The sequence below is a fragment of the Onychomys torridus genome, chromosome 14, assembly GCF_903995425.1.
Source record: "Onychomys torridus chromosome 14, mOncTor1.1, whole genome shotgun sequence".
NCBI lineage: Eukaryota > Metazoa > Chordata > Mammalia > Rodentia > Cricetidae > Onychomys > Onychomys torridus.
In genome coordinates this window covers 38,353,931-38,377,929 of record NC_050456.1, presented here as the reverse complement: position 1 = coordinate 38,377,929, position 23,999 = coordinate 38,353,931, and the positions used below count along the sequence as shown (strand labels likewise).

General features: G+C 40.9%; 1 protein-coding gene across 1 annotated transcript in view; it reads left to right on the top strand.

Annotated features, from left to right (window-relative positions):
* Map4k5 (mitogen-activated protein kinase kinase kinase kinase 5) overlaps positions 1 to 23,999 on the top strand; it is an 85,386-nt gene that overhangs the window by 35,513 nt on the left and 25,874 nt on the right. The window contains exons 5-13 of the mRNA XM_036205628.1: positions 1,974 to 2,029; positions 7,237 to 7,284; positions 7,371 to 7,413; positions 8,167 to 8,239; positions 12,673 to 12,804; positions 15,183 to 15,245; positions 16,918 to 16,999; positions 17,928 to 18,038; positions 22,617 to 22,695. Of these exons, the coding sequence (XP_036061521.1) occupies positions 1,974 to 2,029; positions 7,237 to 7,284; positions 7,371 to 7,413; positions 8,167 to 8,239; positions 12,673 to 12,804; positions 15,183 to 15,245; positions 16,918 to 16,999; positions 17,928 to 18,038; positions 22,617 to 22,695 (687 nt within the window). The remainder of the gene's footprint in view (positions 1 to 1,973; positions 2,030 to 7,236; positions 7,285 to 7,370; positions 7,414 to 8,166; positions 8,240 to 12,672; positions 12,805 to 15,182; positions 15,246 to 16,917; positions 17,000 to 17,927; positions 18,039 to 22,616; positions 22,696 to 23,999) is intronic.

Here is a 23,999-nt window from a genome sequence, read left to right as displayed (position 1 = left end):
GGAGGACTGATATGCCAAATTCTCAATCACTGCCTCTAAGGGAGGAAAAGTAGAGCCCAGAAGAAAGTTCTGAATTCCGATAAATGTGTATTATTGTTCATTCAGTTATACATTTTAAAATTGCCAATTTTGTCACAACAAATAACCATGGCAAATAACAAAAAAGTCTTGGCTACTCCTTTATTTTTTTCTAAAAGTTTACTGCATAAATATTACAAGTACACAAAATCCTGTGGTTTAGACTATCTACTGAGAGTTTTAATAAGGGCCTATTTGGTGGTACACACCAATAATTCCAGTACTTAGGAAGCAAAAGTACAAAGTCGGGAGTTGAAGGTCATCCTTGATTACATAGGGGATTGATTCAAGGCCAGCCTGGCCTACATGAGACCCTATCTCAAAAGAAAAAAATTCAGTAAACCATAACCCTACTTTAATAAAGAAAGAAAAAACACTTATTCTTTTAGTAGTATGAAAGTTTTTTATATTAAAACTATCAGACTAACTATCCGCTTTTGTCCTTTTATTGATTTTAAAGAAATATTGATTAAATAATAACATCTATATATCACTGAGTTAAAATTCTTTTCTGTTTTTGTTTTGTTTTTCAAGAAAGAGTTTCTCTGTGTAACAGCTCTGGCTGCTCTGGAACTCACTCTATACACCAGGCTGGCCTCGAACTCAGATATCGTCTGTCTCTGCCTTCTTGATGCTGGGATTAAAGGTATATGCCACCACCACCTGGCAATTAAAATTCTTTTCTAAGATTTTTAAAGAATTATGATTTTTTATGAAAAGTTTTTATTTAATTACAGTCTTTACCCACTTAAGCTTTTATAAATGAGAGCTATTCACAATATGGAGAATAAAGCTGGTGGTTTGTCATTGTCCCTTTTATGCTTAAAGAATTATTCTGAGACAGTTTCATGAAACTTCTGCTTGAAGAATTAAAACCTGATTACTATTTTTCCTAGTTAAATTGAATTTAAGGAGTATTCCTTTAAGTAGTATACTAAAAAGCACAATTTAAAAAAATGTCTGCACATAAGCAGACTGAGTTTGAGGCCAGCCTGATCTATATAGAGAGTAGTGAGTCCAGGCCAGCCTGGGCTGTGTAGTGAGACCTTCCTTAAGAAAGATCTGTGTGCGCACGCATGTGTAAATTAGATGCTACTAATAAAATGGCATCATATGTATCGCTCTTTGATCAGTGTACTAAAAATCGAACTTCTGTGTTCCTGAGTAGGTGTAGCCAGCCAGCAATTAACGATGCAGTGAGGTATTTCTCTGTACAAAGATCTCATGTCAGTTCTAGTTTAGATTTCGGCAGCAGCAGGCAGAACCCCAGATTCCTTCTCCTGAACCGAAAAGCATTGTTCAGAAGCCCCTGATTGGATAGTTGCGTAAGGATTTTATATTTTATGGTAGAGAACATCTGCTTTCCAGAAGTAATCTGGTTCCTTTTGATGCTTTACATCAAGTCTCCTCCCTGTTCTGAGATTGTGTGGAGAATTATACTAGAAAGAGTACCTCAGCCTCTGAAGACGTGCGTCTAATACTCCCCAGTGAGTCCCAGCTAGTCTGCTTACGGTGCTCTGTGCGCTGTGGATGTGTGACTCACACATGGGCAGCCCTGCTCTTGCCTGTTCTGAGACGACTGTGTTGAGCTTACGGTCTTGGCTTTCTGGGGGCCTTCCTGTGGCACTGGTACCAAGCTGTGCACATAATGGACACTTTACATTTTCACTGTCCAGAGCTGTCCAGGAATAAACCTCTTATTTTCAAAATAGACTTTAAAATATTCAGTGTTGTGCTTCATTTCTTAGTTATACAGATACCGTCTGCTCATGGTCAGAAGAAAAGGCACCCAGTGATGCATATAGACTTGTACGCTGCTTCATCCTTTTTCAACCAGACTTGTTTTTAACGTTAGCATCAAACAACAATGTGGATTTTTTGTTCTTTCTTCCTAGTTACTGGACCATTATCTGAACTGCAAATAGCCTATGTGTGCAGAGAGACGTTACAGGTAATGTATTGGCTTAAGTAGTTAGAAAGGCAGTTTCACACTTAGTAATTATAAATAATGGTTCGCTCAAAAGCTAAAGAGATAATAATAATAATAATAATAGCTCAATCCAGCTTCCATGTTTTAATTTTGTAAAGCTACTAACTTTTTCATGAATGATTTATAAGAATTTATTCAAACAGCCTTTGAGAGGTGCAGTGGTCACATTTTATTTTATTTTTTATAATGATGCGCAGATGGTCATGTATGGTAATATACTTTGGTGGCATGGGTTGCTACCAAAACTAAGGAAAGCCATACCTATGACTTATGTAATGTGAATGGGTCTGTAGACTTGTCGGTTGAAATGGCTTGTCTAACCTTCACCTCAAGCTTTATGGATGTGAACAGGATGCTACAGAAGCAGGAGGTCTTTTGCCATATCTTAGTTCTGTGTGTCATTAAGACAGGTCATTGCTAGCAGAACTTTCTTTCCAAGTTTCATTAACAAATCAAAAGCATACCTTTGCAAAATAAATAAATAAATGAAGCATGTCTTTGCTTTACTTTGAGCCCGTGAAAGGTTTGACATACTAAAGTGTCTTCACTAGAGGTATAGTGTGTTGGCATTTCTGCACTTTATTTCAGCCCTCCGAAAGATTTTTTTCATTGCAAACATTAGTGATAACAGGACTGTGCATCTGCTCTAAGGCATTTAATGAGGCGTGAAGATGAAATAATAGCAGTGATTCGGGATGGGGACCATTGCAGCTGATGTTTGTTTAGTGAGGCTTCTCTCCCGGTGCTTCCTAGATTGTGGAGTTTACTTAGAGATGAAATTGATTTCTGTATGTACATGTAGTTATTCTTTTAAAATGAACCTAGATTGATCAGAGCCAAGAAAAATTCTCGTCAGTTTTTAGAGGACATATCCTTGTGCTCCAAGACATTCTATTCCCAGTCTAGTATGAGATAAATACAAGTAAATGCCCCTCTGTATGTGTGATTATCCTTAGTGTCTAAGGGATTGTTTCCAGGGCCTCCACCAGTACTAACATCTACAGCTACTCAAGTCTTTTACATAAAGTGACGTAACATTTACACATAACCTGTGCACATGCTCCTCTGTACTGGAGATCACCTGTAGATTACTTGCAATAGCTGGTGTACCAAAAATGTTGTAGAAGTCATTGCCGGACTGCTGTTCTTTCAAAAGAAGCCTGTATGTACATTTAGAGATACATTTTTTTCTCAAATATTTATTTTCTTTGTTTGGTTTAATCTGTGTATACAAGTAGGAGGAGTGACTAGGAATAAATTTTTTTCAAAATATATACCTAATAGAAATATATTGTTTAAAATGGAAACCTAATCATAGGCTCATAGCAAAGAATTATTAGCAAATTAGTATTAGTTTCTGAAGTCCCTTGTTTCTTTAAGCAACAGATGGAGTGCAAACCAAAAAGAAAAAAAGGACAACGTGGATTTATAGTTTGTCCTGGTAACTGACTTTAGCCTCTTATGTCTTTCTGGTTCCCTGGGTATGAAACAAGGCTTCACAAGCAATGACCTCCCAGATCCGTTTCAGTTGTAAAGTTCTGTTATGCTGATGGACTTCTGCATTTGGTCAGCATGCAGTAACAGAGAGCAGTAGTCACCATGCCTCTCAAAGAGTGCAAGGATCAGTGATGTTCAAGAACTGAGCAGGAGGTCACGGCAAGAAGTCGCGAGAGGTGGGACATGACATGACAGGAAGTCGTGAGAGGTGGGGCATGGCAGGGAAAGCTTCACTGCCCATGAAGCCGTGGGAATGTGTCCAGACCGTGCTAAAGGAAGAGCCCACAGTGAGTGCAGGGAGACCAGTGCAGCTAAAACACTCAGATCAGGACACTGCAGCGTAACCTCAAAATACACGATATTCAAAAGTACACTTGATATTGGTCATCTAAAGATTAGTGGGCATGCAAAGAAGCATCATAAGAAAGGAAAAATCGATGAAGCTAACCCACAGCCAATAAGATGCTGTACTGACTAGAACAGAACAAAAAGTCCCAAGTTTCATGAAAACCGGACCTGCCAATCCAAAGCATTGAGCACTCTTGTAAGTACAGGAAACAGGAAAATCCACACCATCATCATCGTCATCGAATTGCTCACATAAGGAGAAAATGTTAGAAACAGAGCAGTGGTTCCCAGTCTTCCTCATGCTGCCACCCTTTAATACGACAGTTCCTCGTGGTGTGGTGACCCCCCAACCATAAAGCTATTTCATTGCTACTTCATAACTGTAGTTTTGCTACTGTTAGGAATTGTAATGTAAATATCTGATATGTACCCCAAAGAGGTCATAACCCATAATAGGCTGAGAACCACTGTCTTAGAACAAAAGATACAACATGTGCAAAAGAACAAAGAAAAGGATGTTGGGATGCTGACATCTGGTAGTAGAAACATGCACGTGAGGAAACAAATTGGGGGGGGGGGGCTTTCCCTTCACACTTATATCTAAAGAAATGTCAGTAGAGACATCCAGAGTTCAGTACCTAGAGAAAATAAAGACAAAGGAAGTGTGTTGATTACTTGTCTCGTTGTCACTCTGATGTCCAGAGACAAGGGAGGAAGGCTTCCCGGCGGCTCACAGTTTCCGAAGTGCCATCAGTCATGGCAGGAACGCACGGTGGCACGGGGAGCAGGCAGCATGGCTCCTACATCGTGGAGATCGGGAAGCTAAGGGCTTTGGGCAGAAAGGGGTGCGGGGTACTGCCTTCAGGGCCCCAGTACCTCACTTGACTGGATAGTCTCTGTGTCTCAGGGAACCAAATGGTCACACAAATGATCATTTGGGGAACAGCTCAGATTCACACCATACAAGATGTCTTCAGGTTTGTGAAAGGTAATCGCCAGTGGGGCCATTCATCCAGAATGCAGGGAAATTCTCCATGTAAAATTAAAAGACTGTGTTGTTACCCAGGGTAACCCTGTGGATAAATACATAAATAAATGTAAAGGCTTTTCACAATGAGTTTATATTGAAAAGATTTTACAACTGAGGTAATTGGTGTATTATAGCAGCTATAGCTTGTCTAAGTACAATGAGTGACCATACTTTCATGTGGATCAAGAGTTGGAAGGCAGGGGCTGGAGAGGTGGCTCAGTGGTTAAGAGCACTGACCTCCAGCCCCACATGGTAGCTCAGACCTGTCTGAAACTCCAACTCCATTCCATTCAAAGACAGTTATGCTGTAAAACATACAGCAGCATACACCAAAACCTTGTAAATAAGTTCCTATTGTTGTTCATATTTTACTCTTTTTGGGGGGCCCACCACCCAGCTCCCAAATGAATCACACGCGGAGGCTTAATCTTAATTATGAATGCCTGGCCTTAGCTTGGCTTAGTTTCTGGCCAGTTTTTCTTAGCTTTAAATTATCCCATCTACCTTTGGCCACTGGGCTTTTCCCGTTCTCTTACTTCTGTAAATCTTGCTCTTACTCTGTGGCTGGCTGTGCAGATGGGTGGCTGGCCCCTGGAGTCCTCATTTCTTCTTCTCCTCAGTCCCCCATTTTTCTTCTCTTTATGTATATTCTCTGCCTGCCAGCCCCACCTATCCTTTCTCCTGCCTTGCTATTGACCAGTTCTTTATTAGACCATCAGTGTTTTAGACAGACAAAGTAACACAGCTCCACAGAGCTGAACAAATGCAACATAAACAAAAGTAACACACCTTAAAATAATATTCTGCTACAAGTTCCCAGGATAGTCCAACAAAATGTAAAAGCAGACAGTATATAAAAAGTGGATGGTCCTAGGAAGTGTACTCAGTGTTTACAGTAAACATTAGAGAAAGCTGCACCGTCAGCGAAGGAAACATTAGTGCAGACCGGTGCTTATTCCTGGTAAATTTCTGAGCATGCAGAAAGACAAATACCACATGTTCTCCTTCATATGGGCCCTAGCTTCTGATCTTTATGTGTTTGTTTGTGTGGCTAGGGTTTCTAAGGAGGCCAGGAAACTGGGAAGGAGCCCTCAGGGTGAAAGGGCTTTGGGAGCAGGGGAGGAGAGCATTTGGTATGCGGAGGTAAGTGGGGAGTAGTGTGGTAAGGGAACTGAGGCAAGAGAAAAAGAGGAGGCCCAGCCAACACTGAAAATGTGTAGAAAGCTGTATGGAAAAGGGCTGCTTTGTAAACTGACCTAGAAAATGAAATGTGAACATCCAGCTATAGCACATTTAAAAGGCGCTAGGTTAACTCAATGCAGATTATCCATGAGAACGCTGTGGCCAAGTCATCTTTTCCCTGATACAAGACAAAGATGTCCGCTCCAGCCTTGTAGTCCAGGTTTCTGATAGTGTGAAAGGAAAAAAGAATAAAAAGGAATCTAGTTTTGAAAATAGCAAACGAAACCCTTCATTCACAAACTGATAATCATTTCTTTTGAAGCGAATCCACAAAGCGGCCTCTAGAGCTAACATGTTAAGTGAGAACCAACATTGGCAAGCTGGAGGTTGCTTTTCAGGTGGATTTCAGAATTAGGAATTAAAATCTCAAGAGCAAGCTACTTTCAGTAGCATAAGGGATATGACAGACTCCTGGATAAATACAGCAGAAGTGCATAAATGCCTGCGTACTAAAGCCACAGAATTGCCAAGAGATTAAGACCTAAGTGAGCAGATAACTGTGCTATGCCATGAGCTAGGAGATTAGTGGGGTTCCAGTTGAATCCACTCAGACTTCTTTGTTGTTAACCAAATTGGCAGGCCAGTCAGGCACGTTGGCCCACGCCTGTAACCTCAGCACTCAGGACACTGGGCAGGAAAGGCATGAGTTTGAGGCCAGTCTAGGCTGCATAGGGACCTGTCTGGCAGGGATGTGGGGGAGCAGCAGGGAAATTGACAGCTGATTCGGGAATCCCTGTGGAAATGGAAAGCAGGAAGAATAGTCCAATAACACTGGAAAGCTGGCGTAGAGAGGCGAGCAGTGTAGAATGAGAAGGATGATAAAGCGCAAAAGAGGCTTTGGGGAGTGAGCCGTATATTCATTGTCTTAATCGTGGTGTTGATGCGTTAGGAAAACGTTTTTGGTTCTACCAGAAAATGAGTTAATAGTGCTCCTTAACTAGTTAAAAGAAGCCCTTTATCCCCTGAAAAAGGCTGTTTAGTTTTTCTTATTCAGTAGTCAAGGTAGACATTTGATACTGTCTTGCTAATTCATATTCTCTTTTAACTTCAGGGTCTTGCCTATTTGCATACTAAAGGCAAAATGCATAGAGATATCAAAGTAAGTTCATCTCATATATTTACATTGCTGAGTTTTGAAAGAAATTTAATGATGCCAGCTTAATAGTATTTGTACTTTTGTTTTAGGGTGCAAATATCTTATTAACAGACCATGGTGATGTAAAATTAGGTATGTTATTTTGAATTTTTAAATTTTTTACCAAAAATACTAAATGATTTAAGTTTGAATAGACTTAATTTTTATATGTAATCTTTTATATGATCACTGCCTATCATGTACTAACTTTATTCCTGAAGGAGTAAAATTCTACTCAAGAAAATTAATCTTATATGTGAAAAAACCCCATATTTATAAAACTATTAATCAGATTACTTATGTAGAAAAATACAAACCCATGGGGTATTTTTCAGCCTGTCATTAATATTTATGAAAATGTGAGTAAATCTGATTTATTAAATGGCAAAAGTGAACTAAATAATGTATTTAATTTGTATTACCATGTTTAACAATAATTATAAAATATTATATACATAGGAAAAATATTCTAAAAAATAGCAACAAAATAATAACCTTGTACTGCTTTAGGATTAAAGGAATTAGGTGTATATTTTGTATGTTTTCCCATGTTTTTAGTTTTGTCACTCTTTTCCCCAAATTAATTTCAGTGTGCTTATAATTAAAATAATTTAATTTTCCTAATGAAGTACAGTTTTCATTCTAGTAGAATTTCAGTAAATTTTCTTTTAACAAGTATGTTATAAACCAAATAAGAACAGATCTTGGTACTAAATTTGTACACAGTTTCTTCACATTAGTATGTAAAATATTAATGACTGTGCCAAGGATGAAACTTAGAAATGCTGGTTGTATCAGAAGGAAAAAACACTACCAATTTTCGGCTCTGTCTTTCCCCCTCCCCAGCTGATTTTGGTGTGGCTGCAAAAATCACGGCTACCATTGCCAAGAGGAAGTCTTTCATCGGCACCCCTTATTGGTAAGACGCTCTTGTCACTGTCCTTCTGTTGTGATTTCTTATGGTTTGCGCTCAACCTCAGCTCTTGATACTGGAAGCGGCCATCAAAGGCCAAGAGCCTTGTGTGCTCCCAGCTGCTTTCCTAGCGTAGGTTGTGATAGGAACTTGGTTCTTCATCAAAGGGCCTACACAGTGGCGTTTTCAAAAGAAAGACTTTAGTACCTCTTCTAATTTTGTTTTCATCAAGGACTGTACTCCTGGTTGTTAAACCCACACAGTGACCTCCTGGTGACTACCGCAGTGATCTCTCTAAAACGCTGCCTTCCTTGCTGACAAATGGTTGAGGAGTATCAGAAGACCTCATAGTGACCGTCAGTGTGAGCCTGGCATGTGGGTCATGCCTGTAATCTCAGCGTTGGGGAGACTGAGGCAAGAGCGTTGCTATGAATTTAAGGGTAACCCGAGCTTTAGTATGAGACCCTGACTCAAAAAAAAAGGGGGGCAATAACAAAATCTCTATTTAAAATAATGTAATAAATGCTGCAGCAGGTGGCATTCAGAGTTTGTGTTGAATATTGGGTTTGTTAATATATAACGGTTGGATAACTTATTATTTTGAAAATAATTTAAAGTGACAAAATAAACTATATATGGGGGCTGAAGAGATGGTTCAGTGATTAAGGGCACTGGCTGCTCTTTCAGAGAATGGAGTTAAGTATAAAAGTAAAAACAGGGCTGGACATGGTGTCATTTGCTCTTGGGAGGCAGAGGCAGGCTCTGTAAGTTTGAGGCCAACCTGCACTGCGTACTAAGTCCCAAGCCAGCCAGGATTACACAGTGAGACCCTGTCAAAAAAAAACAACAACGAATGAATCAGGGGTTTGGAGATGTAGCTCAGTCGTTAAGAGTATTTCCTCAGCGTGCACATCCCAGGACCACATGAACTGGAGAGGAGGCACACGTTTTTTTTTTTTGTTTTTTTTGTTGTTGTTGTTGTTGGGGTTTTTTTTCTTTTTGTTCTGCACTTGGAAGTGCAGGAGAATCAGAAAATTTAAGGTCATCCTCAGCAAAAAGCAAGTTTGAGACCAGCCGAGAGTATCTGAGATCTTGTCTTAGAAAAAAAGGAAGGCAGGAGACAGCAAAGAAAGAGGAAAGATGTAAGCAGTTTCTGTCGGCACCAAACTTGAAAGGGAAAGATTGTTCACGTCACATGACACTTGAAAGCTTTATGGCTGCAGCTGAAACAAAAATGAGAAGGCAAGCAAAACACAGAAGGCCTGCCTGGCCAAACTCTAACACCTTTACCATGTCACTGAGAAGAATGCCTCTGGAGCAGCGGCTGCTGGAATCACGCATGTAACCAATCAGCAAGCGGGAGAAGTTCACCCCTCGATGAACACCTAAGTGACTTTCCAGTCAGACTGGAAAATACCTGGATCCCGTGAGTTCCACGCCCCATCACTAAGTGTACTACAGTAACAGTGGCCGAGTGGCTTGTCACTAAGGCTTTTAAGAGCCCTAGGTGGTGTTTGTGTCCTTTAGTCTCAGCGCTTTTGCCAGTGGTAATTTACCAGAGCTGTGCATTCTTACATACAAAGCGCTTTCCGGAAGATTTAAGAAGGCAAAGAGAGGCTTCAGTAAGCTGAGGGTGTCATTTGTCAGTTTGGGGGATAGCGCGATGGTCCCATCGACGGTGCTGTCAGAGATGAGCTGTCAGCAGACAGGCGCAAAGCGGACGTGACTTTTAAAACTCAAGGTCACAGTTAGCACATGCGATAGAAGACTCTGAGGACAGATAATGTGTCTCCAGGTAAAATGTGTGGATGAAAATATGTAAGACAGTGGCTGTATCTGATTGAGGTCACAACTGGTTTTCTTCCATATTTTTCCCTATATTCATAATTTTCTTCAGTTAACACATACCACTTTTAATATCAGAAAAAACCCCAATTGGTATCATTTAAATAAAGGTTAACTGGAAACATAGGCAGGTGAGATTATCTCTCGCCTCTCCGAGACTTTCTGTGACTGTCCTCAGCTGTAAACACGTCTGTAACCTCTTGAACTGTGTGTACTGCATGCCAGGAAGGCCTTTCCCTGTGCTCACCTTAAAAGTTCTGTCTGCTCCTCAGAGCTCTGCATGCTGCTACCACCTACGGCAGCTTTCTGTCACCAACTATGGTGGCTTTCTGAGCTCAGCTCAGGTCCTTCCTGAGTTAGGAAGCTGGACAGAGTCAGTCAGGGTAGCATCCAATTAGCTACGCAATCTCACTCCAGCGGGTAGAGGAATTGAAATGTATTTGCTATTTCTGGGCCCCGGCTCAGTCCCCTCCAAGGCTCAAATTGGCTTTTAGTCACCTGGCTCAGTGATAATTATTTCCTTCTCTTTTGCCCATGTTAGCATTTTTAACATTCTCATTGAAAGGGCTGGGAGTGTAACTCAATAGCAGAGCACTTGGCTAACATGCTCAAGTCGCCAGGTTCAATCCCCAGCACAGCAAGAAAGCAAGGAATTTAATGTAAATATTTATGCCCTTGCTTTAGAACACATGTACTATATTCCACATTTAAGTTGAGATATTATATGTATCTCAACACATGTGGATTATAATGTTCTGTGCATGTGAAAGTGATAGTAACTTGTGGATAGTCACTATAACTGTATAGAATAAACTTGAAAATGGAAGTGAAAAAGAGAATGTTCCCCTGAGAAGTTTCACCTCCACCTTATGACCCTGGATGGTATCAGTGTGTATTGTGAGATGTTTTTTGGTTGTGGGGTGGATATTGAGACAGGATCTTCTGTGTAGCTCAGGCTGCCCTGGAACTCGAGGTAGCCCGTTTCACCTTCCGGGCCTGTAGTTGCGGGTGTCTCTACAGCCCTGTATTTCCAAGCTCCCTATAGCCCCTCCACTTGCCTGACCTCACCTCTCCCACGCTGTGTTTCATGTCGATGTGGGTCTTAGAGTAAGTTGCCTCCATAATTAAGCCTTTCAGTGGGTCCACACCATTTTCACAAGTAAATTCTTGCCTAAAAGTAGGTTGTCCATTTCTAGCCCTACCTTAGCAATCTGTTTTAAACCATGTACTTTCCAGATCCCCTAAGCCAGTGGTTCTTAACCTGTGGGTCATGACCCCTTTAGGGCTACATAGCAGATATCCTGCACATCAGATATTCACATTATGATTCATAACAGCAAAATTACAGTTATGAAGTAGCAATGAAATAATGTTGTGGTTGGTGGTCACCACGACATGAGGAACTGTATTAAGGGTCGCAGCGTTTGGAAGGTTGAGAGCCACTGATCTAGGCCCTCGGTTGTGAAGTTCTGTGGGTTCTTTTCCATTTCAGATCAGACTTACACTTTGGTAAAACAAAATGAGTTACTGAAAATTGGTGATGTGTTTAGACAGGAGAGTGGGTGCTGTTTCCATCCCCGTCCCCAACAGTAACAAGCAGTGTATGGCCGTCTCAGTGTGTAAGTCACAGGGCGAGTCCTGTGGTCCCTCTGCTCTCTAGGTGCTGCACTTGCTTCCACAGCGTCCTGCATCTGCTGGAGTTCCCTCTGAAATGTGCAGACCACTCACTCTGCTTCCTGTCGGCCCATTCTCACAGTTCACCTCCTTTGGGAAGTTTTCTTTGGCCTGCACGAGGTGTTTACTGTTCTTTAACAGTGTCACCAGCACAGGCTAGAGCCGCAGTGTCCTTGGAGCCTGGTTATTCAGAAAGGAAGTCGAGATTTTTAAACAGTGAATTTTACTTATTTTTAATATAATTTTTATTTAAAAAGTGTTTCTTTCCTTTTATATACCAACCCCTGTTCCCCCTCCCTCCTCCTGCTTCTCCCCACCTACCCCCATCTCAAGCCCGTCCCCTCCTCATAGAGGGTAAGGCCTCCCTTGGGTAGTCAACACAGGCTGTCATATCTTGTTGGGGCCTGACCTAGCCCCTCCCCACTGCATCAAGGCTGAGTAAGGCATCACACCACAGGGAATGGGCTCTAAAAAGCCAGTTCATGCACCCGGGATAAGTCCTGGTCCCATTGCCAGGGGCCCCACAAACACATCAAGCCACGCAACCTCACCCACATTCAGAGGGCCTAGTGCAGTCCCATGCAGGCTCTCTTATTTTATTTTTAGAGTTATTTTTATTGTAGATGTGTGGGTATTTTGCCTGCGTGTATGTATGTTCACCAACATGTGTGCCCACAGAGGTCTGAAGAAAGCATCGGCTCCCCTGGAGCTGGAGTTATGGGTGTTTGTGAACCACCGTGTGGATGCTAGGAACTGAACCAAGGCCTTCTGCAAGAGTAACCCGTCTTTCTAAGCACAGCCGGTTCTTTAGCCACCAAGTACCGAACTTTAGAAGTGGAGGTGCAGAGCTGGCTGGTGAGGTTTCTTCTTTCCGTCTGGGAGTACACAAAGCAGCGTTGTCTCTGTCTGACTCCCTCTAGGATGGCCCCGGAAGTTGCGGCAGTGGAAAAGAATGGCGGCTACAACCAACTGTGTGATATCTGGGCGGTCGGAATCACAGCGATTGAACTTGGAGAACTGCAGCCGCCTATGTTCGACCTCCATCCAATGAGGTGTTCTCACTGTTTACAGCACTTTGGGGAGATGAAATGCTGGTTCCTCTGGGGTCTGAGCTTGTTCTCAAGTGTGTCACAATAGGAAAAGGACTATAAGGGACTCGGACGTGGTGTCATATAACCTGTTTATAGGCACGCACGCGCGCGTGCACACACACAGACACACACTGCACACACACACACACACTGCACACACATGCAGGGGCAAGCCCTCTTTCTTTATCCCTTTCAGTTGCATAGCTGTTCCTAAAACAACAGAATGATAGAGTGGGTGTCTGTCTTGCTTGAAATTTTCCCATGATGCAAATTTCCCCAATAATTAAACCAGGAGATACTAGTTATTGTTAAGGCTTTTTTAGTCTTCACTTTATTCCTCCATCAGTTCATCTTGTGTCTTCTTTGACCTATATGAAATTATAAGTAATGATAGAAAAGACTGTTAAATTCTCTCTGACTTTATTTTATTTTATTTTTACTTTAAGAAATAATGGACTATCTAGGCTTGGTATAATAATCACCTATGCTTTATTTATGTATGGATTCTCTTCCAGAAAAAGAAAGTGAAGACTCTAGAAAAGATTTTTTTATATTTATATTTTGAAGGAAAGGATATATTGAGCTAAACTTCATAAACAATATAAAAATTAAATCATCAAGTTGAGGGAAATGGCCTCCTAAGACATTATATACTACATATACTACATATACTACATTGAGAGCTATTCAAAGACTGTGGGCAAAAATAGTGTCTTAGTGTTCTTCGCTGCGAAGAGGCACCATAAACAAAGCAACCCTTCTAAAGAAAGCATTTCACCAGGGACTTACAGTTTCAGGGGGTTACCCCATTCTCATCAATGGGGGAGCACGGCGTCAGGGGTGCTGCTGGAGCAGTAACCGAGCACTGACCCACAGGCAGCAGGCAGAGACACTGGGCCTGTCAGGGACTTCTGAAACCTCTAAGCCCACTCTCTCCAACAAGGCCACATCTCCTAATCCTTTCCAAACGGTTCATTAACTAAGGACTAACCATGCAGATGTGCAAGCCTGGGGGGGGGGGTATTTTCATTCAAGCCGAAGAGTTGATGAACAAGTACCAGCTACTAAGAGTCACATGGGACACTAAAGGCCTACACACTGAAAGAAAATCTCCTGCAGACTAGAATGCCAGTAGATTCAGTCCTTACCAAAGTAACTTTATGCCCACTGTACATGAGCCAATCTAGAATTGGACTCTGCATTCATAGCATGCAAGTGTTTGAGTGATAACCCTCCTCAGGAAATTATACATGGGAGACGAGTGACTGAACATGATCTCAGGCCCCACGTGGTAGAAAGAGAGGACCAACTCCCACAGGCCGTCCTCAACCATGCTTCTCTCATGTTAACTACGTAAACGTAAAAGTGAAAAACATTGGGGGGGGGAGGGGAGTCTAAGAATGATCTATTTGTAATCAACTGGCGCGATAGATCTAAATATCTTTGTACACTATACAAATTCTGTAGCAGTTGGGCCAGCTGTTACATACTTAAAAACCAAAGGAGTTGTTGGTCATGAAATCAGCAGAACATAATATTACCTAGTAATATAAGCATTTGGATAAAAGCCTTTTAAAAGATATATTTTATATAATATATAAAATAGTAAGAACATGGCTTTTTCCCCACTTCCAGTTTTTCACTGAATTATTTCATTTTTATAGAAAGAATATCTCTGCTATGTTCAATAAAAAGATTGAGATTTTTGTAGCAAACATTTTAAAAATTCCTTAAGTCTTTATAGAAAAATAGATCGAAGGTGAATTCATAGATTACTCTTGTAGGCTAGCTTGTGTACAGTAAAACAATATGAGAATTTATTGTCCAAATAAAGGAAACATAATTTGCCAAAATAATTGTAGATTTCAGACTTTGTTTAAACCCATAACTTAATGTTAAAGTAATTTGCAATTGCTGTTACAGACTAATACACGATTATGTAAATATGCCTACAATTAATATTAGTTATATAGCTAATTGTGCGGTAATGAAACTTTGACATTTTGGCTTTGTTTTATGAATAAGGGCCTGTGTGACATTTAAAGATCTTTTTAAAGCTAGTGGAAATACTGCCTAACCTATCTGAAACGTAAAAGGCTAAGGGCTGTGGCACAGCTCCTCAGTGGAAGTGCTTGCCTGGCTCCTGCCACGCCCAGGATGTGACCCGCAGTGTCACTAGAGAACAAGACAGGAAAGATTTCCACATCCAAAGCAGTGTCTTCAGTACCCCCTCCCGTGAGGTAGTCGTATACAAGTCTATAACAGAATATTCATTCTGAGTGTTAAGTACAATGATGAAAGTATCTTAATATTGCCCTTAACTGAAATTTTCATTTCAGGGCTCTCTTCTTAATGTCAAAAAGTAATTTCCAGCCTCCAAAACTAAAGGACAAAACAAAATGGTGAGTCAAGGACTCTACAGTCTTACAGAATTCAACAGCCAAGTCCCCTTATGTTACAGAAGATGGAACCTGAGCTTTGAGCAGCCTACCCCGTGTGGCATGGCTGTGCATCTATGAACATGTGGCAGGAGCTAGCTGGGTTTATTTTCTAGTCATCCCTGCCCTTGACAAACAGCCGCTTTCTAACATGCTTGAGTCAAGAAGTGTGCTGGGGGAGGGGTTTGAAATGAACACGTGAAGATTTTGGAAATTCATATTTTTGCCTTGTATTTTTTACATCCTTTAATTAAATATTGTCCTTCCTGGACTGTGATATTTGAAAGTTTCCCAGATGCTATAATGCTTAAAATAAGTCCTTCCTGGCTTTGTTCTTCCTTCCTTAAGTCTAAAGGAATCACTGCTCATTTTCATGAACTTTGACCCCCCCCTTCTCTCTATTGCACTATAGCTCATAAGTAGTAGGTGGTAAAAACGGAAAATTTTTCTGATAGAAATTGACAAGTATTTTATAAAATAAACCAGCAAATATCATTTTCCTGTATCATCCACATAGTTCTATGTAGATGTGTGGATTTCTTGAAGGTCTGTGAGCCTCCAAATGTGTATGTCCATTTATTTTTCTGATGAGACAGTCTATATTGTGAGATTTCAGATCCTAGTCTCCCCTCCCCCGGGTAGACTCTGAACTGAGTTAGTTATGTGTCATTACCTGTGTGGGTACAGTTTTATTGAGGAGCATCCGAAGGTGATCGTAGAGTGAAAGGCAGGTCACCCTCTAGTGACCTTTAGTACTGACACTGGCTTCTTCGTGATTCTTGGTGCTCTAAGTTCTTAGTCATTTGGAACTGCAGGGCTTTGTGACAAGGTTGCCTTAGTATTCACTCAGGAACAGCAAATGCTGTCTATCGACAGTAAATTCTTGGTCAGACTCCAGAGACACAGCTAGCATCAGAGATCCCGTACCAGTCCCTCAGACTGTGACGCTCACAAACACGAGATGTGCTGTGTGTTGTCTTTGCCAGTTACTATGGCAACTTTCTTGGCTCTTGAGCCGTTCTCCCTTAGTGGAATCTTAACAGTGGCAGAAAGAAACCTGTTTGTCATTAGTAATGAAAATAAGATTCCTTAAATTTTTTTCTTCTTCTCTCTTTCCCTGCCTCATCAATGCATATAGCAGGGAATTCCTTTGGGTTGCTAAAATCACTTATTTTTCTTTGCTCTTTCCTGATGAATTTCAAAAATTCTTTTAGAATTTAAATTGTTTCATAATAGTCTCTCTACCCTCCATGTAATCTAATTTTCAGTGTAAAAATGTTTTTTAATGTTCCATAAATTAGGCAATAAGAAAAGGACGTTTGACTTTTAGAAACCTGGAAAGAACTTAAATCTGCATCTGCTCACTTCTGATCTATAGGGCAGTGTTTGGAGGCTATCTAGTACTATTGCAGTTTAACTGCATATTACTTAAAAGACAATGGCTGCACAGGTGTCCAAGGGATACACTGTGTTTTGTGGTTTTCTTTGGCCTGTATAGAACTAAGAGCCTGGGGGAGGGGGGGTGTTGTTTTATGATGTTTCTCACTTTCTAACTGTTCTTACGTTAATTTTATATAATAACGGAAGAAAACAAATACTAGTGAAATATTTTTATACTGTCTCTCTTTATTTGAAGGTCATCGACATTCCATAATTTTGTCAAAATAGCACTAACTAAAAACCCTAAGAAAAGGCCAACCGCCGAGAGGCTTCTGACTGTGAGTCATTCGGATTCTGGGTCACGTGGTAACTATATGGGTCCCTAAAAGAAAAGTATGCATTGTAAAATGTTGTTATCCGGGCGGAGGTTGGCACAGCCTGGTCTACAGTGTGAATGCCAGGACAGCTACCAGAGAAACCCTGCCTCAATCAATCTATCAATCAATCAATCAAGTGAAATGTTGTTACTGTCTGCAGCAGACTTCCTGTAGGGACCAGATGATAAGCATTTCTACACTTGTGGACTGCATGCACAGTTTCTCTCAGACCAGTCACAACTATTCAGTTCTGCCACTGGAGCCTAAAAGTAGCTATAGACATTATCCATCCATGGGTATAGCCCTAACACCCAGGACAGCTTTATTTACAAAAATAGCAGTACACCAGAGTTTGCTCTGACACTGTAGTTTGATGACCTCAGCCTCTGAGAAAACTCCAAAATGTCATCTACAATGAGTTGCTTTTCTTAATTTATTATGCAGATTTATAATGTGCTCTACATGTATCTGTAAAATATGAGAAATTTTGAGTATGAAAAATTAATGAGTATAGCAACCTAAGAAAACGTTATAATTTAACTGAATTAAATGAATGCAAATATACAACAAGCATGCCTTTTCTTATTGTTTTGAAACATCCCACAGTATTCATTTATATACCAGTATATATAAATGAGCATCATCATTTAGCTGGTTGTAATTTTAAAGCCTGATAGAGGTTAAATAACTTTACACAGAGAAATGGTCCACATTCTGATCTCATAATACAAGTGTTTGTTTGAGCTGTGTCTGACACAGGCTCACTGACGGAGCTGCCACTGCTTACCTCATCGTACACGTTTCCTGACTTAAAAAAAAGTAACATTTTTTGTGTAAGCCATAGATGGGAAGGCACATTTGTGAAATTTTCTGTTTGACTTTTGCTTAGCACACCTTTGTTGGACAGTCAGGTCTGTCCCGGGCCCTTGCTGTTGAACTGTTGGACAAGGTGAACAACCCAGACAACCATGCACACTACACCGACGACGATGACTTTGAGGTGAGAATGGGTGCAGGGGGGTGCCTGAGAACTTTCTGAGATGTTTGAATGTGGCCTTAGGGTGTCTTCTATTCATTTCAGTTATTTGTCCATTTCTGGCTTTGTAGACAAGGTCTCATGGGATCCCAGTTGGCCTGGAGCTCAGTATGGAGACCAAGCTAATTTCGAATTCTCAGAGGTCCTCCTTCACAACCTCCCAAGCACTGGGGTTACTGAATGTGCCACCACACCCAGTTGGGAATTTATTTTCTAATTTACACCTTCAACTTAGTTAAAATGGATTTAGAGCCAAAAATTAACTCTATAAACTATACATACGTTCACTTAATTATACCTGCTAAGGCTTTTCCTAATCCTGTTCTCATTCCAAATTCTGTGATTGGCTGAGGTTTAGATGAAGTCATCCTCCTCCAACCCTTACACACATGCCTGGAGATCCAGAGGTGCCTCCTCTCCAGAGATCAGCTCCTGTGATGACATGTAATCTTCCTGTAGAACACACAGAAGAAATGGCATCTAGAAAATAACGCTGTAAGAACACTACTTTGGACCATGAGGAAAAGGTTTAAGCACAACACGTGCATATAATTTTTCACAAAGACTCCTTAGACGTTCAGTTGACCATTTTTTTTTTCAATTTTTCTAGTTATGCATATTAACAAAATACAGATAATTACAAAGGAGTTAGTTGAAGTCCTCAATGGGAAAAATTCTTCCCAGTATTTTTTCATAAGTAGTTTCTTGTATAATTACATGTAGGTATTCTATTACTACACATGTTTTCTCTGAAAATATTCTAGGATCATTTTGAGTTTACCATATATAAATCAGGAATGAGGGGCTTGCTGCTCATTGACGACACCATTGTCTCTGTTTAAGTGCTTAATAAATATGGTCCTAAAAGAATCATTAAAAGATAATGTTTGTTCCCCCAATGCCTCATATATATTATAATCCTGTTGTATGATTTTTTTTGTTTTTTGGTTTTTGTTTTTTTTGTTTGTTTGTTTGTTTTGGTTTTTTTGAGACAGGGTTTCTCTGTGTAGTTTTGGAGCCTGTCCTGTATCTTGCTCTGTAGACCAGGCTGGCCTCGAACTCATAAAGATCCACCTGTCTCTGCTTCCCAAGTGCTGAGATTAAAGGCATGCGCCACCACCGCCTGGTCTGTTTTATAATTTTATTTGCACACGCGCACACACACACACACACACACACACACACACACACAACACACACCATTATTTGCAGGCTTAAGATTAATAAAGCTTTGGGCTGGCAAGCGATTTGAATGGGTAAAGGTACTTTACTACAAAACTTGATGACCTGAGAGCTGAGTTTGATTCCAGATACATAGTGAATGAGAAAACTGACTCTCACAAATTCTAGATCTCCACATATGCACACATGTATGTACATGAATGCATACACATAAATATAACTCTTTTTTTAGAAAATTAAGATTCACAAGACTTTAAGGCAGGCATATTGACATCCAGCCTGTAAACCAAGGACTTAGGAGGACTGCCACCAAGTGAGCCTAGGGGACATTGTGAGTTCTGGGCTGGTTGGGGCTGCTTTGTGGAAACCTGCCTGAAAAGAACAGATAGATTTAATCCTTTAATGTGAGTTAAATATTGCTTGATTCCCAGCTAATCTTTCTGATTATGTCAGTACACAAACCCTCATTTACAAGGTTGTGGGCTTCCTTCCTCCTGTCTGCTTCCTGAGTCCTCCTCTGTTGTCATTGTTGAGTGATTTGACATTCTGTTTAGTCCTTGAAACACAAAACCTTCTAGAAGATCATGGGGCACAGTGGTGTGAGACTGACACTGTCCCCGTGTTCAGAGATGGGAGTTACTATACAGGAAACTCAGAAATATCAACACATGCTTGAGGACTGATAACCCTATGGTGTGGGAACAGAGGGCCCTAGGGAGGGACATCGTAGATGGGGCAGGAAGGAGCTCAATGGAAAAGTGATATTCGAACCAAACATTTGAAAGATGGCGTGGGACTAGAGGGAAAGAGCAAGAATAAGGTTTGCTTGTTGTTTTGGTTGTTGTTTTAGTTTTAGATTTATCTTATCATTTTATGGGCACAAGTGTTTTTCCTGGACGGGGGCATCAGACCTAAGAGAGTTCCAGACATTTGTAAGCTGCCACGTGGGTCCTCTGAAAGAGCTGAGGCAACTCCCCAGCCCAATAACAAGTGTAATAGAGGAAATAATAGCATGTTTGAAAGCGTGGCGGGAGTAGAGAAAGGGGAATACGGGGAACTAAAGGAAAGTCAGTCTGGGTGGAGCAGTAATAAGCCATGGGACATGAAGCTACAAAGCCACACTGTCTCTGGCCACACTGAGGCCTTAGACCCAGATGCCATTAAAGGGAAGGAAGTGACGTGATCAGATGCGTACTCTTCAAAGCATCTTTATGAATTCCTAATGGTGAGTCCGTGTACTGAAAGCCTGTTCCAGAACGACCAGGGTGAGCAGCACAGAGAGGACAGCAGCTTAAAGGAGGAGGCGTCAGGAAGCTGGCCATTGATGGAGGCTAAGATGGAAGGGTCAGGAGAGAATTGCTACTGGACTTTGATTCGAAAACCTGCTTACTGGGGTAGAAACAAGAGTAAAGTTTGGGGAGAGTGATGACTTGACTTTCCTACTGAACAGCGTGTTACTACGAAAGAGGTCCAGGAAGGCGTTAGACACTGGTGGTGGGGGAGAATTTGACTGGACAGTTGTGAGTCACTGGGAAAGGAGTAGCTTGGAGGCACAAACTGACCCCCAGGGGAAGAGAGTTAGATTGACAAATGAAGAAGGCGTAGGATAGAGGACGCTGAGATGTCTCTCACAGTTTAAGGATCGACTGGGTGAAGAAGGTCAATAAAGCCCACAGAAGGGAAGAGGGCTCCCGTGTAAACCTTGCCACAGCGATGGCTCAGCGGTCAAGGCACTTAACTGCCGCAGAGGTGAGATGACAGTGTGAGAAGTGAATGGGAGAGCCTAGCTCAGTGTGGTCTGCTGGGTAGCGCCAGCAGCCGTTGACCCCAGATGTAAAGAAAGGATAGCTGGTTGAGCACCCGGGGTTGGTGTTTTGCAGGGTCACTGTAGTGAAGGGCATGGGGAGTTTAAAATATTGACAAGAGATTACTTAAAATTTGAGACTACCAGGTATAAACTAGATAGGGAGAAAAGTGAAGGTCTGATACCAATCAGTGGTGAGTAAGAGAGTAACGGGTCAATGAAGTTAATATTCAAGCGAGAACATTCAACAGCTATGATGAAAGTGAGTGAATGCAGTGTGGCGCTTAGAGCTGATGCTGTGCTCCAGGATGACCCTTTAGGAGTGGGGACTACTTCCAGCTGTCTGACCGTGCCTTGAACCCAGGTCTGTGCATTCACTTCAGCCTTTGGGATCGTTTGGCATGATGGGAGATCTTGAAATGGGGAAAGGAAAAACAGCAATTCTAGTCACTTTCAGAGCCCTCGGTAACTGATGAGTCATCAGAAATTGGGTAGCTAAGGCTCACTGGAGGCCTAGCTTCCGAGGGGCCTAAGCTTATGCTAAGAGGTGGAAATAACAGATTACTCACCTGGCTTGTATTTTCTCTCTTTAAATGTGTATCAGTGTTTTTGTTTATTTTATTGCCTACATGTGTGTCTGGTGCCTGTGGGGGTCAGAAAGGGCATCAGATCCTGTGGAATTGATTGGAGTTACAGATGGTTGTGAGCTGCTGTGTGGGTGCTGAGAATTGATCGTGGGTCTTCTCAAAGAGCTACAGGTGCTCTAACAACTGAGCTGTCTCTCTGGCCCATGGCTTAAAATACTCTTAATCTGCCTGTATCCAGTATTTCTCCTTTATGTACCCTTACACACTTGCAAAAATTCTCCACCTACAACTGACTGTCCCTGGTGCTGCCATCTCTAAACACTTTGTTCTGCTCAGAAAATGAGAGCTGAGAGCCATCATGTGACATTCAGGGCCTTTTTGATCTGTCTAACCCAGTCTGTCCACACAGTTCCCTCATCTTACCTGATTTTAGTCACTCAAATAAGCCAAACCCCACTTCCTGCAAGTACTTCCTCCTTGCATCATGTGATTATATTCTGTGTCTAATGCGTCTGCACATCTGCATAGCCAATGCCTGCTGGACTGCAGGCCCCAGTAGAGTGCATGCAGAGCCGCTGCCCTTCAGTTCAGTCCAGAAGGAATCGCTGCCTCGGCCAGGCTTTCACGGGAATTCTTTTTTTTTTTTTTTTTTTTAAATAAATGACACTGACCATTGTCTATTTTTTACATGTCTATGTCCTTTGTCGTCCCAGACTAAACTCTTGAGGACAAGGTTTGTGTCTGACTGTGAATCCCTTCAGTGTTTTACTCAATGTAATGTAAACATGGATAAGTGAATGAGCATTTAAGACATCCTGTTGTTCATTGTATCTTTATTGTGTTTTTTCTTATGAGAAACGTTTCAGTAGATAATCATGTTTGTCAATAAGCAATCATTTAAAAAGAAATTTTAAACCTTTTATTTGTTGTTGAAATTTTTAAGTGTGTATGTTATGCTTATATTCACAGCCCCATGCCATCATCCGTCATACCATTAGATCTACAAACAGGAATTCCAGAGCTGAACGGACAGCTTCAGAAATAAATTGTATGTGAATGCTATATATTTTCCATTGGTGGTCTTGGAGGGTTGATCTCTGGGTATTTTTATATTTCTTAGGGGATTATAAAATCTTAGACTAATTGAGGCTACATACTTTATCATTTTAGAATCTGTTAAAATATAAGTTGCATGGGGTTGGGGATTTAGCTCAGTGCGCAAGGCCCTGGGTTTGGTCCTCAGCTCTGGAAAAAATAAAAAATAAATACATTAAATATATATATATATATATAGAGATATATAGATATATATATTGCTGTTCTAGTTTTATTATAATTTTATTGATTATTGTTTTAAAATAGTTTTTATTTTTAATTATGATAATTCTATTATAGGAAATTAACAAGAAATAAAAAATAGAAAATTTACATTGCATATTATCACATAACCTATAGCCATCCCATTTTTCCTGACTTCTTGTTTTGCCATGAATATTTCATGTGGCTAAATTGGACTTTGACACACTAGAGAAGCAGTTTCTGTTTGCTGGTACTGGCTTTATAACTCTGTTGAGGTTGAGTCATGGTTGTTTCATACTGTAGGAGATAGTCTTCTGTTATTGGGCATTTGGGTGGGTTTTTAATATTTTTGATCACTATGAAGATGACTCCTCACAAATATTTAAAATGGAATTTTGATTTTTTTTATTTAATGAGTTAATCATAAACAGACAAACATTTTATATCAACCACGTTTGCCACCTCAGCTACATTTAAAAAACAGAAGTTTTGGACATGGGCTGGTGGTGATGATCCCAGCACTCAGGAGACAGAGGCAGGCGGATCTCAGTTAGTTTGAGGTTAGCCTGGTCTACAAAGTAAGTTCCAGGACAGCCAGGACTGTTACACAGAGAAACCCTGTCTCAACCAAAAAAGAAGTTTTGGGTATGGATTTCCTGGCTTAGATATGTATTGTTTCAAGAGATTAAAGTAGTTCATAATAAAATGAGGTGCATCACTAGCAATACAAATAGAATTCTGGCTATAATGAGATAATTCATTAGGTATTTGAACCAATTAGAATTTTTACAGATGAGTATTAAATAGCTGTCTGTATTTTATTTTATTTTCATATTTTAGGAAGTGGCTGTATTGCCCAGGCCAGCTTGAAACTCACAGTGACTTTTCTTCCTCAGTCCCCAGAGTCCTGAGCCTGTAGGGTGTACCCCACACCTGGCTTAAATCTGTTTTCTTCAAACCAAGTGTTCCTAGCTGTTTAAAAGAATGTCTCCCCTTCCCCATTGCTTAACAGGACTTGTCATAGATAGGCCAGTAGTAACTCAAGATTCAGTG